General features: G+C 42.2%; 1 protein-coding gene across 1 annotated transcript in view; it reads right to left on the reverse strand.

The window, feature by feature from the left end:
* Positions 1–14,799, reverse strand: part of LOC141432842 (dual E2 ubiquitin-conjugating enzyme/E3 ubiquitin-protein ligase BIRC6-like) — a 123,874-nt gene extending 109,075 nt beyond the window's left edge. The window contains 10 exon segments of the mRNA XM_074094638.1: positions 786–903; positions 1,338–1,592; positions 1,841–4,574; positions 4,723–4,960; positions 5,082–5,283; positions 8,065–8,152; positions 8,155–8,299; positions 8,675–8,803; positions 14,062–14,246; positions 14,459–14,799. Of these exon segments, the coding sequence (XP_073950739.1) occupies positions 786–903; positions 1,338–1,592; positions 1,841–4,574; positions 4,723–4,960; positions 5,082–5,283; positions 8,065–8,152; positions 8,155–8,299; positions 8,675–8,803; positions 14,062–14,246; positions 14,459–14,636 (4,272 nt within the window). The 5' untranslated portion in view covers positions 14,637–14,799.
* Between the last annotated feature and the right edge of the window lie 629 nt (positions 14,800–15,428).

Consider the following 15,428-nt stretch of genomic DNA (forward strand, 5'->3'; position numbering starts at 1 on the left):
TCACAAATGTAGGCCTCGCACCGTGACACAAACATACCCGGAATCTGGGGGAGGTTGAGTAGATCCTTTAGCTGGGAGTCGGCTTTGGCGGCGGGCGGGGGCGGCAGTTCGCCTGCCAGCGGAAGCGGGAGGTCAGAACGGAAACACCCGGGGGGCAACGGTAGCTTGAATCGTGAGCGAGGAACTACTAGCCACAACACAGGCCCGTCGCAGTTATGTGTTACTACACTGGGAGAAAATCTATGCACATCACAACTTCTTTGGATTAGGGTCCCATTCATTGTTTTAGATTAGTTGTTGTCGAGTTTGTTGGACAGCTTATATCTATCAGTCTATAAGACTTAGTGAGGCTTCAAATATAGGGAACAGGTGTGTGGAAAACGCTCGTAATTCGTGCTACCGTTTATAACTTTGGTGACGATTTCGTGCTTTAAGTGAGTGTTTCAAAAATGTTTCAGGATGTTGCCTGCTTAATAGCATGGAACTTGCCAATTAAATAGAATTTTGATAGAAAAAAGTATGCTAGCAGGTCTTTAAAAAATATTGTTTTCCACGTTGTTCTTTACTACCTACGCTCTCTACAGCTAAAGTTCATCTGAGTTAACTCCTGAGAGTTAACTTCGTATAGCAACTCCATCAAACTCCAAGTCAAAGCACGAAATCATCGCCAACTGCGTAAGTTAGTCAACATACACCCCACAAAACAGTCTTGTAAACTTACCCATGTCCTGTGGTAGATTGAGTAAGTCTTTCAACTGATAGTCCGGCTTCGCAGCTGGCGGGGCTGAGGTGTCTCCGGAGAGGACGCTCGCGTATGTTACGGGGGTCGATGAACCCCGGCCGAGCTCGGGGGTTTCTGCCGCGAACACTGCTCGCTCTAGCGGGAGTCCATATAGACCGAATCTGATTGGAAACATGCCATAAGTTTAGTAACTACATTAACAGAAATTTAAAAAGGTCCTCACTGAAAATCAGCGCCACGGCTTGCCGTGGCATTATGCTGAGTGGGGACCTATTTAGCGTCATGTATGTCTTTATCTGTTCTATGTTTGATTAATGGCGTTAAATAAACGTATTTTTTTTCTTTCTTTCTTTCTTCTTTCAAAAAGGAGTTTCTTATTTCGTAATTACAAGGACGTTTTTCAAGAGATCCATGGTACAATCAAGGAAACTGAATCACATACCAGTTTCCACAACCTTAGAGCTACTAATGTCATGTTGACATCCCATACATTATCCAAAGAAATCATAGCGTGCTGCGCCAGCGCCACCAGCCAGCGCAGCGCGCCCGGAGACTGCACGCGCCCCGTACGGGGTGACGTCTGATGATGACTGACCTGGCCCGCAGCAGGTGGTGGTAGTCGTCCCCGCGCTCTGTCAGACACCGCGCCGCCTGCTCCAGCAGCGCGAGGCAGCGCGCGACCAGCTCGCCGGCCGCGCCGCGCTGCGTCGCGTGCTGCGCCAGCGCCACCAGCCAGCGCAGCGCGCCCGGAGACTCGCACGCGCCCACGTATGGTATGCAGTCGCTCAGCGTAGCCGTTAGCGTCTGGTCGAACGTAGACTTCCACGGCTTCGGGAGTTGCTTCACGCCACTGTTGATGAATAGTACATATTGAGTTCTAATAACAACAAGGTGCTTTAAAATCAATCAATATTTTTTTTTTAGTTTTACCATTATGATTATAGTCACTGTGGCCTAGTGAATTTGACCTATAGTGCCTTGCAAGCAGAGGATCGTGTGTTCAAACGCGAAAACTCATCCAAAAGAAAATTTTAAGTATTTCTAAGATTATGTGACCAAAACTGTTAACTTGTAGAATAGGATAGCTTTTATACTTACTCGCTGGTAATCAGGATGATCTTAACGCATTTCTTGGCGAAGCTCCTGTTCGCGCACAGAATACAGTTCTTGATCAAAGCATCGGTGTGCTTCTCTACTATCTTGACGCACTCTAGCTGCTGTATTTCAACAGGGGTTTGCGCGTCCTTGTCCTTCCCTTTCTCAGTCTTTGCCAATCTCAGCCTCTGCAGTCTTATGGAGATCACCCATATAAGCAAATCGAGTGCCAATTTGCGCTTTTCGCTGTCATCTCTGCTCACAGCTATCTCGCATAGCGTGTCTAGAAAGCTGTTGGATTCGAGCATAGCGATACGCTGCTGCCTCTCCAAAGGCACGTCGGTATGTGGACTCGAGCGCACCGTCAAAGAAATCTGGTGGAGCCAATCACATCCTATAAAGCTCGACTTCTTCGAGCTGCTCTCTCCTGATTTTATCGATCCTTTGCTCATATCCTTTGCGGGATCAAACAATGTTTTGATGTGAATCAGGAACGTCCTACCGCGAGCCCTGTACAGTCTAGGGCTGGTCAGTATCAGAGTGCCTGATTGCTGCGTCAAATCTAACCCTGAAGAGAGCAAAAGCGGCCCGGCTAGAATCTCAGCGTTATGCGCTTGCAAATACTCCTCGCTGTTCACAGGATTCTCCAAATTCGAAGACATGTCTGCGTCTATGACCGGGAAGTGCACCGGGGAGTCCGACCTGTGCCCGAAGGAAGCGTCTTTCTTGTACCCGATGCCGTGCAAATTCTGCTTGAGCAGTGTCACTTGTATGATCGGTAAGTTGGCCGAGCAGGACGAATGTAACGTGAACCCGAATTCTATGTGAGCTAAGGACACTGTGTAAGGCAGGGTGAGTTCAAGCACGTGCTCGTCCCAGGTAGAGGAGGTATTTTGCAGCCGCCAACTGCGGTTATTCTGGTGGTCGGAGCGAGAGCGCTGCGCCGGCGACAGCTCGCACCAGAACCCCGGCACGACTGCGCTATAAGGCACTGTCGTGTTCGTACCATAAGACCCTATCAAAGACATCATAGTTTCTAGATCGCTTGTATCCAAATCAGTCTTATTAGCCAACATGACAGGAGCCGGAGCGGCACCGGATACTTCCTCCTTGGGAGTTCTATGGAGCATTTCGAAATCTAAATTCGCGAATTCGTCCTCGTCTATATCACCAGTGGAATCCTTCTCGCCGTTGTTGAGAGCGTAGAAATATATCATGCCGTGTTTGGTGGACACGCTGAGGCGTTCGACCGAAGCGCAGTACGCTACCGAAGTAAACTGGCCCTTCGGTGCGCGTTTTTCTGAGAGCATTTTAAAGTCTGGTAAAGAGTAAAGCCTGAGGCTCCCGTCGTAGCCCACAGCAGCGAATGAGAACTGCTCTTGTTTATCTACAGGCAATAAGCATAAGTCAACTGGACTCTCGTCGAAAGGTAGCTCCATCATTGTGACGGGATTGTCTTCAAGCGTGAAAATCGAAGTGTTACTATTAATTTTGTAGAGAATGAAGTAAGCTTTAGCGTCAGACTTTTCTGTCTTGTCGGCTTGATCGGCGACATCGTCTACGTCCATCTTGGTGTCGCCATCGTTGTCAGTTTCTTCTTCTACTCTTACTTTCTCCGGGTCGATACTAGATACGACTACTAGCAGGTGTTCCTTGTCTTCTGTGGGTAGAAGATGCGTGACTTTAGAGTCCTCTCTGAAGTTCAGCTTAGTTGGAAGACTTAAGCACTGTATAGCTATGCCCTGAGATACGACTTCTTCTTGCGGTGGATCGCTGTCAAAGCCGTCATTGTTGCTGTTGCTGATTGCGGTCTGTGTGCCGACTTTGCTTCCTCCGAACGTCGTAATTTTGACTTTTTCCGTGCCATCGCCGCCTTCGTACCACTTCAGGTCGGAGATCTCTAGTGGCCCGTTCATATTGAGGTAATGTGTGATCGGATCGGCTTGCTGTAACACAGCGTCAGTCTGATCCGCCAGCTTCGTCCCAACAGAGTCCAAATTGCCGCTCTTCCAGCTCTTCAACTGCGATATTTTCCCTACAAAGTCAAGCATGCTACCCTGCCCGGATTCAGGCAGTTCGGGAAGCAGGACCGTCGGCGGCGGCGGCGGCAGCAACTTGTAATGTTTCGCCAGAATGATTTTCTTCGGTTCCCACATCTTTGAATCCTCTTTGCTCGAGGAGGCGTTAAGATTGATAACATTGCTAATCTGTTCATCTAAGAGACTAGTGCACTGGGGAAGCTCCGTGTCCTCGTCAGAATACTGGAAGTATATTTCGTCGTATATATTAGCGTCGTCGGTTCTCGCGACCGTGCAGACTTTCTTACTGACCCCCGGTTTGGAATTGCCGCTGCTATTGGAAGTGTGCACTACGGTTGTAATGGAGCCCGCTAAAGAACTGTGTATATCGTAAGTTAGCAGGAAGAGCATTTTGTTTATTGGTGTAAGGTTGCTCTTAGCTTCGTTCTGGTCGTTCATGGCTTGTACGCTTTCTTTGGACTTGTCGGGGGCGCCGGAGTCGAAGAGAGCTTTGCTGGAATCCTCCTCTTTGATTGGCTGGTCGGAGGGGATGCTGTTGGTTCTTGTGATGGTGACGGCGCAGATGAGGGACGGCTTGGTGTTGTTTTTGCTTGTCTCCTTCTCTACACCGGCCTCTGTGTTTTGTGCCTGAGGGTATTTCTCCTGTTTTGACGTCATACCAACGAACGCCATTGCCGACAGCTCGAGACTGTACGTGGCTAAAACAAAATAAAAAAATCGTCAGTCGAACCGGATTTACGTCTTCACAAATACTGAAGTGGTAGGTGTTCTGGGCCAGTATATTCACTGTGTATAGGAAGACAAAAATACTCATAAGCTTACATAACGAACTCTCAATATACTCACAAGAATCCTTTTCCAAGCTAGCAGACCACACTTTATTGCAGTCCGTGGACAGTATCCCGCTAAAGATGGAGTCGTACGGAGACAGGTGAATGAACTTGGCCAGTTTGAGTCCGCACTCGAACCGCCAGATGTTGACTTTGCCTTCCGTCGAGCCAGTCGCTATCAGCTCCCCGGTGTTACCTTTAGAGACTACTGTTACACTCGGACTGGGCACTGCGCACGCTGTCGCATTCGTAACCTGCAAAGAAAGCCGCAACTTAAATCCGTCTCTGTAAGCGTACTTGCCAAGAGTCTTAATAATATCTACAGAAATTTCTAAGAGGGGCAACAAGTATCTCTGGATTTAAGAAAATACTCACGGATATAGGCACGTTGTGCGTGTATTCGCCGCGTACGAAGGGACAGTTGGGCGAGTGCCGCTCGTGCTCGACCCAGGGCTCGTCGGACTTCTCCCAGCAGACCAGGCACACCATGCAGGTGAAGCACATGGCGCGGTCGTCGCCGCTCGGCGACGGCTGGTGGTAGAAGCCCGCCTGGGCCATTCGCGCTGGCAGAGCCCATCTGGACAAACGATAACGATTACTTTCATTAGTTTAAGGAAAATACGGGCGACCATTACTCCGTACAATCGTATTCCCCTTTTTTCTCTCCGGATAATTATTATAAAAACACACATTTTTCACTATAAGATCTATCATCCCAGCCTATAGCGTACGTCCCACTGCTGGGCACCGGCCTCCTCTCAGAATGAGATCTATATCTGATTTGCTTTGAATACATTTATTATAAATATATTTTATTAATACTTCTAGTATATTTTGAAGAGATTGTTGTGTAGTGATAAGGCTGCTCATTGCTTGCCTTCTAAATTTTGTTAATGTATTGTTGCTCTGAGCTGTTATTTATGTTATTGATTATATTAGTTACTGTATTGAATATCTATTTCTGCCGAGACCATCGGAAATCAGTCGTCTAGTAGACTAGTAAACAAATTTAACGCGTATTACAAACATTTTGGTTAGTATTTTATAGGATTGATCCGTCCAGGCCGCAGCCTACAGTTCTGTTGTCCTTATCATGCTCTGCCTGCCTGGAAGGATTTGAGGGAAAAAACAGCAATGTTTTATACAAGTCTTTAAAATAGTTCACTGACTTACTGCATTTCCTTCTTAGACCATGCAAAGAGATAAAACCTTTTATTAATTATGTCAGACATGAGGGAGGTGTTCAAAATGTTGGACTATGTTAACTAGTGGTTAACCTACTCATAAGAAATAGTGACTGGTAAGAGTTGCGCCAATTGTCTGTCGCACAACGAAATGTTGCATACTATTATTCACAACGACCCATTTTTAGGGAAGGGTGGCTAGTTATTTGGGACACATGAACCAAATATTTGCGATTCTAAATAGTAACCTAAAATCTCAGATATGCGTGATCTTATTTATGGATAGCCACAAAAAGAGAATAATATAATTTGAAGCAAATTCACTTCAAATAAAAAAGTGGCTGCACTGCACAACAGAATTATTTCTTTCACCAACACACCTTATCTCATATGTGAATGACAAGTTAGCAAATATTTACATTGACTAACCGAAAATAAAGTTTCCAGAAAACATTTACTTGCATAGATTATGAAACTATTTCAGTGGCATACTAGCGAAGTACAGAAGACCATGTCCCATGGGCAATAAAATAGGCGCCGATCGCACAGGGTGTGATTCGGGAGAAGTAAGCAGGGCCAACCCCACTCTCTCAGTAATTGATATTAACTAATAAAACTCTCACACCCACAACTGCAGAGTAACCATGCACTTAGTAAATAACTCAATACTCTTTGTTTTCAACATTTAACGATCTCTACCCATTACACCATACCATAATCTTACCATGACCGTAATAGGAATGTGTCAGGCAAAATAGAAGATTGTACAACAAGAGCATAAATAGTCATTTTACCCAAGACGTTCATACAGCCACCCGAGCCGTACGGTGAGGATGGATAGACACGTCGGGAAAATGGGTTTAATGCTCGAGTTCTACACTGCTCACTTCGATGGCGAGGAGTGAAATAGCAACAGTGGAAAAAATTACTGGGCTTGACACCAATTGACTAGTAGTTGTACTATGCACTAGGCAGGATAAACTCTTATATAGATTAAATACGATACATATTCGAGAGAAATGATTATTCATAAAAATCTGTGCCGGGATTCGAAAAAGCTTCGTAGTCAGGTTCTCTAACCTACTATTTACTTTACTTACTTATTTTTATTGTTCATGCATTAGTATTATAATTATAAATTTTTAATTTATTGATCTATTTCGATTGATTTCTTGATTTTTAGTTTTATATAATTAAATATTATTAAAAATATGTACAACTTCTTTGTTGTGGCTGTTTACACCTGATTGCCTTGGTCTTAGACGAAGATTTTATTTTATGCACTAGAGCATAAAAAGTAATTTTATGTCGCCTAAATCTATCATACTACTAGACTGGCGCCTTGTTTACAGGATAGGAACAATTGGCTCTGTGTCGGAAAGATCCACTTTGGGTCGCTGAGCCGGCGAAGTAAGTAGTAGATCTATCATAAATACGAACTTTACGAGCATGAGAAGTGAAATAGTACATTGTGTCTTAAGGGCGGTAAATAAGGAATTACGAACGAGAGTCTATTAGAAGCCGAGTCGAAGACTGAGGCTTAATGAGTCGATGTTCGTAATTCTAGTACCGCCCGTGCGACATACAATGTTTTTCATCACATTTGCAAGTAAAATTTTATATTTGTAAAAGAAAAAATATAATTGTTCCAAATATGGCGATACCTTAGGCTGTGCTCTTGGCAACGTCGCCCTCTACCTCCCCCTCCCTCGGCATGCGCCGCAACGTGCGTGTGCATGTGGTCCGTGTAGTCCTGCAGCAGCGCGCGCAGCACCATCAGTACGGGCACCGACTCATTGACCGACCTTGGGCTTCATGACAGGAAAATGTGTACGCGCAATGACTCATTTACCGACCACGGTTTCATGACAAGCACATTAAGGTCGAGGGTTTTATTTGGGGGGTTGCAAAAAGGTAGCCTGCATGTTACGACACTTTTTACGAGCATGTGATGAAAATATATTATTGACATGTTGTAATCCGTGTCGCGGTATATTCCGTGCCTGATAGGTTTCTATTACGGTCATGGTATGATACGGTGGTGGGTAGAGAGTAGAGAGAGACCTTTAAAAAGATTAACGTTAATCACACTACTATTGGTATAATAAGTAACAGAATCCGGTAGGTCAGTCCTGCTCACGTCTCCCGAATCACCGTGTATAAAATTGGCTTACTTGTAGTCCATGTGAGGCCACCTCTTGAAGGTTTCCTTCCTCTCGGCCTCAGAGTACATGAGGGCTCTGGACTCCTCGTCCCGGAGCAGGGCATCAGCTCGTTGGCGCGCTGACCGACGGCCGAGGCAATGGCCAGCGCTGGGATCCGCCGGTTCTGCCCTTTGAGCTCTTGGACGACCCCGGTCGTGACCAGCCGCAGGGTGGACTGTGGCAGGCAGATGGTCACTGTGCTCCACTGGAAATAATGGGTGTTTGAGCAATTGTGAACAGCTGACGCTTATCCACTAATATTATAATATACAGATAGTTTTTGTACCAGAGAAGGACATAGGATAGTTTAGTTAGAGCTGAGCTAAAATTTACAGTTGGGCACAGAGCTGCAACTTGTGTAGTGCCAGCGGTGTCCAGGCACAGGGCGCACACCCTGCAGGGGCACAGAAATGACCAAACTAGGACCACAAATAGTTATAACTAGCTCTTTATGCGCTTGGTTGAACATCATTAGGGAAAGGGCTTCTCCGCTAATAGCATGGCAAGTCATTGATATGAACTTCTGCAAATCAACACAACAATCAATCATAGAGCCTATTTTCAAACAGTTGGTACTTACTTTTTGCGCTTTGACCCCCTTCCTCGCTGGTTCCGCGTCTATGGAGTTCTTGAGCTCATTGACGAAGTCAGTTAGACCCTCGATAGAGTGCACATCCAGACTCTGCAGGCACTGGTAGAGGAGGATGGCCTAGGACAAAAAATTGCAATCAGAATACTTCAATCAATGAAACCTAGTTAGTTGTCTAAATGTAGTGATTGCAGTTATTGGCAACATAAGTTTATTAACTTTGTGTGTTAATATAAAAAACTTTTTGATGTTGGTGGAACTTTGTCTTTTCTGCTTTCATGGTGGTCACACACATCATAACCTCGCGTGTGTGTTACAATGGTTTTTCCTCCTTGCATCATACAGTGTTGTGTTTGCTAATTAAATAACTAGGTACTGTCAACAGCTGTCTTGTATTTTAATTCGTCAAGAAGTCGTCTACTACATGCTCCAAACAGCTGTGTTCGGACAGATATTTATTGTAGCTGTGTATGTCCTGTAATATTGTCACTATTATATACTATTGTAATATACATTTAAAGATCTACTTATAAGTAATTTAAATATTTTTTTAACGCATTCACTGCCACCTGACTTGACTTGACTGACCACATGTGCCACCGACGCACATGTGCGTTCAAAATGTATGAATAATTATGACAGCGGCACAGGGTTTTTTTTTTAATCTAGTATTTTAACGAGGCTTTAGTACACCAAATGTGACTATGTCAGCCTCATGGGGAGCCTCAGTTATATACACCACACTACAAATTTTACGCTCTCCCTTGCACTGAAGCCACGTCTCTGGATTCAAAGGCCTGTCTAATGAACCTGTAAATCAGCATCGCTTCTTCTGAAAGCGGTCGACTTAGAATTACATTTACACCTCCATTGAACAAGCCCATACCATCCAAATACCTGTCTCTGATGTCCTTATTCTGATCACATTCCAAAAGAAAATGAATTAGGTCTTCAGTCTTATTACAACCTTTACACAAAGTACAACTCTCATCAAATTCAAAAAACTGTTTAGTGGAATGTGACCAGGCGAAAAGCCCACACGAGAAGATCCCTGGGGAGGCTGGAATTATCAAACCAGGGTACTTTGAAGATTTTACTCTCTATGGTGCCATACCAAATGCCCTTAGTCATGGATTCAATATTGAACATTTCCTGCCATTTTGCAAAACACTTCTCCCTGGCTAATTGCATTAGCTCAGCACCATAAGGTTTATCCAAGAGACACATACCATCCGTTACTGCTAACTTAGCCATTCTATCAACTTCTTCATTGCCTCCCACCCCAACATGAGATGGTATCCATTAGAAGACCAATTGGACACCGTCAGAGCGCAATTTGTACACCAGTTTTAAGTTTGATATATGCGTCGGTGGCAGTGAATGCGTTAATGCAACACGCACTTACACAAATGGCCGCTTATGGTGTTGTTTAGTGAAAGAAGAAGAAAGAAAATACATTTATTCGAATAAATTTATTTAGTGTCGATGTTTTCTCAATTATTTCTTTGGAATCAAACAAAATAGTTCAGGTGCTTTATTCATCAATCAATAACCATTCTTACTAGACTGGAGGCCATCATTGTCTCATTATCGCATGCTCCATTCTATCGTGTTTGACAGAATGAAGTGGTGAATGTGATTCCGAGTTCGAGGCTATCAGGACCTAATTGTATATAGTATTAGCGATTTTTTATTTAAATTTACTAATACTATTTGCTTGTAATTTGTTATGCAATTGGATCCACGCCTTAAGATCAGGTAATAAACCGGCCAAGAGCGTGTCAGACACGCCCAAAATAGGGTTCCGTAGCCTAATGGCTAAATAAGTTTTAGGGCGCCCAAGATACAGGCACTGCCTAGTTTGGGGCCCGCTGACACTGTTTTTATGTTACACTGTTTCTGAATCAATAAAAACTTTTCATTTCAAGTAATATTTTTCTAAGGATTCCGTATTTTATACGGAATCTTCCAAGTTTAGGTATATTTTATACTTTAGGCTGCTATTTACTCATAAACTACTTATAATTCTCAAGCAAACTTAGCCGTTATAGTTTTCCTTGAAAGTTTGATATACTTACTACCATCCTGAATTTTTTCAAATTTTTCCACCCACCGGATTAGATTTTAGAGGGGGGACGCTCGATTTTAATGAAAATTTGCACTTTCAAGTTGAATATTTCGCAATCAAATCACTGAATCGAAAAATCGTCTTAGCAAATCCCTAATGGTTTTAAAAGACCTATCCAACGATACCCCTCACTATAGGGTTGGATGAGAAAAAAAAACACCCACACTTTACGTCTATGGGAGGTACACAAAAAAAATTTTTTTTTTAATTTTTAATTGTACCATTTTGTCGGCATACTTACTTTACCTTTATATCCGTGCAAAGTTACAACTTTCTAGCATTGATAGTCCCTGAGCAAAGCCGCGGACGGACAAACAGACAGACAGACAGACAGACATGAGGAAACTATAAGGGTTCCGTTTTTGCCATTTTGGCTCCGGAACCCTAAAAGGTGTGTAGAAATAATCTGTTTTCGATGTTCTGAATGGTATGCTACTGGCGCTTTTTATTAGGTTTCCATAACATTTTTATAGCCTAATTTCGCCTTTCAAACTGGTGCACCTAATGCGTAGAGCGACTAAGTCGCGTTATGCCTAAAGTTCATATTAAATTAGCTTTGGGTCTAGGACGATGTTAGCCTTTTTGGCAGACTGCTTACTTCGTTCATTCATCAGCCTAAATCGCGTTATGCCTAATTGTCATGAATACCTACAACATGAATCAGAGGCATATATTTTCAGCAGCATTTTGCAGGGCTCCTGTTCCTAGGCAGTCTGCCCTTCGGGCATCTGAAGATACCTAACGAATCTAACCTACCTATTATTGTGTAATAATCACTTTTGAACTAAAAGGTAGTCTTGCAATGAAACTCCTTGCTTTCCTTTCTTCTAACCAATATCACAGTAGGTCTAACTATCTATATGTCTACTTCGCACTATGACTAGTCATAACGCACCCTTTACGCATTAGGTACACCAATTTGAAAGGCAAAACACCCACACCCCTATCAAAAAACATAAAAAGTGCTTAATATTAAGGATGTCACGGATGTGGTTTTATTGGAACTGAAAGCGGAACCAGATGTTTTCAATTTAGTTTATCGGAACCAAAAACAGAATCGGAATCGAAGAACCAGAGCCTGAGTGATAGGTGGTAGAAATGTTAGAGTAGCAAAGAGGGACGATGAGTGAATAACGATATAAACCTGTTTGTTTTTGCAGGTGGTAGGACCTTGTGCAAGGTCCGAACAGATTGCTACCACCATCTTGCTCGCTAATCCTGCCGTGAAGCACTGTTGTGTTTCGGGGTGGAGAGTAAGACAGCCGGTGAAATTACTGGCACTTGAACCGTAGCCGTGGTGGCCTAGTGGTTTGACCTATGGCCTCTCAAGCAGAGGATCGTGGGTTCAAACCCCGGCTCGCACCTCGGTGAGTTTTTCGAAATTCATGTGCGAAATTACATTTGAAATTTACCACGAGCTTTACGGTGAAGGTCTCAGAACAAAACTCAGAACAAATTCCACACAAAAAGTGGCCATACCTAAAACCAAAACGACTTATGATTCAAATACGAATCAATTTCGAGGTTGCAAATAGACATGCTTGTTGATTCAGAAAGAATGCAGGGATTGGTTGGCTCGCGTGATGCCATGTCAGATGACAACCTGACTGACGTTCAAACGGATCACTTCTTACATCTAACATTTCAATGACATGTCATATATTGATAACGACAGCTTGTTTTTTTAAGTGATTTAAAGGAAAAGAAGGTTATCAATTTGGTTGTATTTTTTTGGTTGTTACCACAGAACTCCGTCATTTACTTATGAATCGATTTGAAAAAAAATCGTTTGTGTAGGAATACTCCAATTCCCATAAGCATGAAATCAGGATTGGATGATTGGATCCTAAGGAAATCGAGGGAACTCTTCAAATATTGTAGGACACCTATGGTATTTTCGATATATCAAGTAGTAACTCGTGCATTTGCTCTTGAACATCATCATTTGGTGAAGTGGAACTAATGATAAAGACAAGTGAAGACCACAGTTGACCACCGGAGTTAGGTACTACTCAATAACAAGTATTTCACGGGTTTAATTGCAATTATTTGAACACAGTAGCATAGCAAATTATGCTCCTCGTAATGCATATGGTGAAATGGAACAGGTGGTGAAACACCAGGACTCTTCAATAATGAATGTCTGCATCGGAAAAAGCAATCTTTTGTAAAAGGTGACGAGAAGTTGACATTAACTATTGCATCTTATATACTTAATCACACTGTCATGAAAAAAAAATTATAACAAAAATCAACAAAAAACATTAAATAATGGTGGTTTATTTGAGTTTAGCTGTACCTATTGTTTGGGCAATACAGGAAAGAAGAAAGGATGAAGAGGGGTTAGCAAACTGTCATTTACATTATGTGAGCCATAGAATACAGACATGATTTTGCATAATACCATCTCCAACTAATAATGTAGGTATTTGAACATTTTTGAATATAAATCTAATTTTACGACTGCTTACTAGTGGAAAGTGATCCCTGGACATTTTAATTTTGCATTGTTCCCGCGCCATTTCATAACAGACGTTGGCATAATAATTTAGAGCTGTTTACAATTAAAAATATGAAAATTTGACGTGAGCTCACTATTTTGCAAAACAAATGTCAGTCAAAATTAAATGACACAGTTTAGGACACAGTTTCTATCTTTATAACGCAGTTATGCTTCCTGATATTATTTGTACATAGGTTAAAATGCTGGTTTTGAGGACCTAATATGGTAGCATCTATTAGATTTAAAACAGCAATGAGTTGCTTAAAACTATTCCTGTCCTGTCTATCCAATTATTTTTAAGAGGTTTTTTGTTCATTTTCTTATAACATGTTTAGTATATCAGTTGCAAGCCCTTTTGCTGGCTGTACTTTATGTAAACTGTACTTGCATTGCTATCCATCCATCTATGTATCCATATGAACATAAGGTGTTAAAAAGTAATTTATTTTCATTTTTCTTTATAAGCAATTAGACTGTAAATTTCTTTGTCATATTAAATACAATACATATTGTGACCTGTGTTGTATGTGGACTCTATTTATAGCTCATTAATTTCTGGCTAAAAGATGCAATTTGACTGTCTACACTGGCATGTATAAGCCAAATATTGCTGTCAAATTAGAACACAATCCCATTGCCTAAGGAATAATGATTCACTATACTTATCTAGAAACAACAAAGCCCTTTTCATGCTATCTAATTATTTAAGATTGTTACAGCAAAAATGTCTGTATATTTTGTGCTTACCTCTGAGAGGACAAGTTCTATTCTTATTATTTTATCGGGTTGCGAGGATGGCAGCGGGCGCTGGAGCGCCGTGTGCAGCAATAGGACTCCGTTGTAGTCGGTCCGCGCGCCCACGCCGCTGCTGTCCCAGACGAAAACTCGGTCCGCGCCCGACGCGTACTCCACCCCCAATGTACCCCCATCATCTGCAAACACCGCAATAAACCAATCTCACTCAAAGCACTAATTATTGTTTATAACGAACTGTCAAGCGAAACAATGTAGGGCAACTCCGCACGCATAAATGAATGCGAAGATATTAAATTCCTTCTAAAGTCACTAATTATACATAGACAGCGGCGATGAAAGAATGGAATTCTATGTACACACATAATAAGCATCAGAAATCGTGACTTACCCGCTGATAGACAAGACGATTGAAGAATCACACCAGAATTGACATCCAAAACGTGTACACCACCAACGTCGGTCTTCACCAAAATTATATTCAAGTTACTGTGATACGTTAAAGAAGTAACAGGAAAGTTCATACGTATATAACCATCTTCTCGTAATATCAAAGAATCATCGCCCATCGTGGCCGTGAACACATCTGTCTATTCTACGTAAACGCCATTTGTAATTATACTTTTTTTGTGTCAAATATTTTCGTGTAAGATGGCCAGTAGTAAAATATACGAGTTGTCTTTTATTGCCTGCAATACTTTATTTGCTTCATAACCAATATTATTTTAAAGGAAAAACCCTATTGGGTTAAGAGTTTAATGCAACAACGTGTTTTAGATTCGTTTGAATATTTAAAACAAGTACAGTAAGAAGTAAGTTTCTGTGTTGCCATGTGAATGGTTTTTTCTCCATCCATAGACAAGTGCATGACGGCGTAAAGGAACGTTCATAATTAACGAAATAATATATAATAATCAAATTAATATTTTTTGTCCAAATTAAAATATTTATCGCAAATATTTGCCTTCGGTCGCAATTTCTGGCATTATAATGATAGCCGAATTAGATGTATCATTTCGGCGCTCTCCTCATCGCGCTACCGCGATGTTGCAACATGGCAGTCTGAAGCCCACCATTCGAGATTCATAATAATATTTTGAGTCTGCCTCCATTCCTAGACAATCCATGCCACTCACCGAATGTATGGTTTACAGCTTTGGCTGAAGTATATGAGATTGTTCACCGCGTTTTTCTTTATTTCCATTAACTTTGACAAATGGCCTCAGGTCACCTTAATTTTTTAGGTCAAATAAAACAAATTAAAAAAACCGGCCATGTGCGAGTCAGACTCGCATATCGATGGTTCCGTACAAATTTGTAGGTATTTCTAAACATCCAGTGTTAGCAGAGCCACTCTCCTA

The sequence above is a fragment of the Choristoneura fumiferana genome, chromosome 11 (genome assembly GCF_025370935.1).
Source record: "Choristoneura fumiferana chromosome 11, NRCan_CFum_1, whole genome shotgun sequence".
In the NCBI taxonomy this organism is placed as follows: Eukaryota; Metazoa; Arthropoda; class Insecta; order Lepidoptera; family Tortricidae; genus Choristoneura; species Choristoneura fumiferana.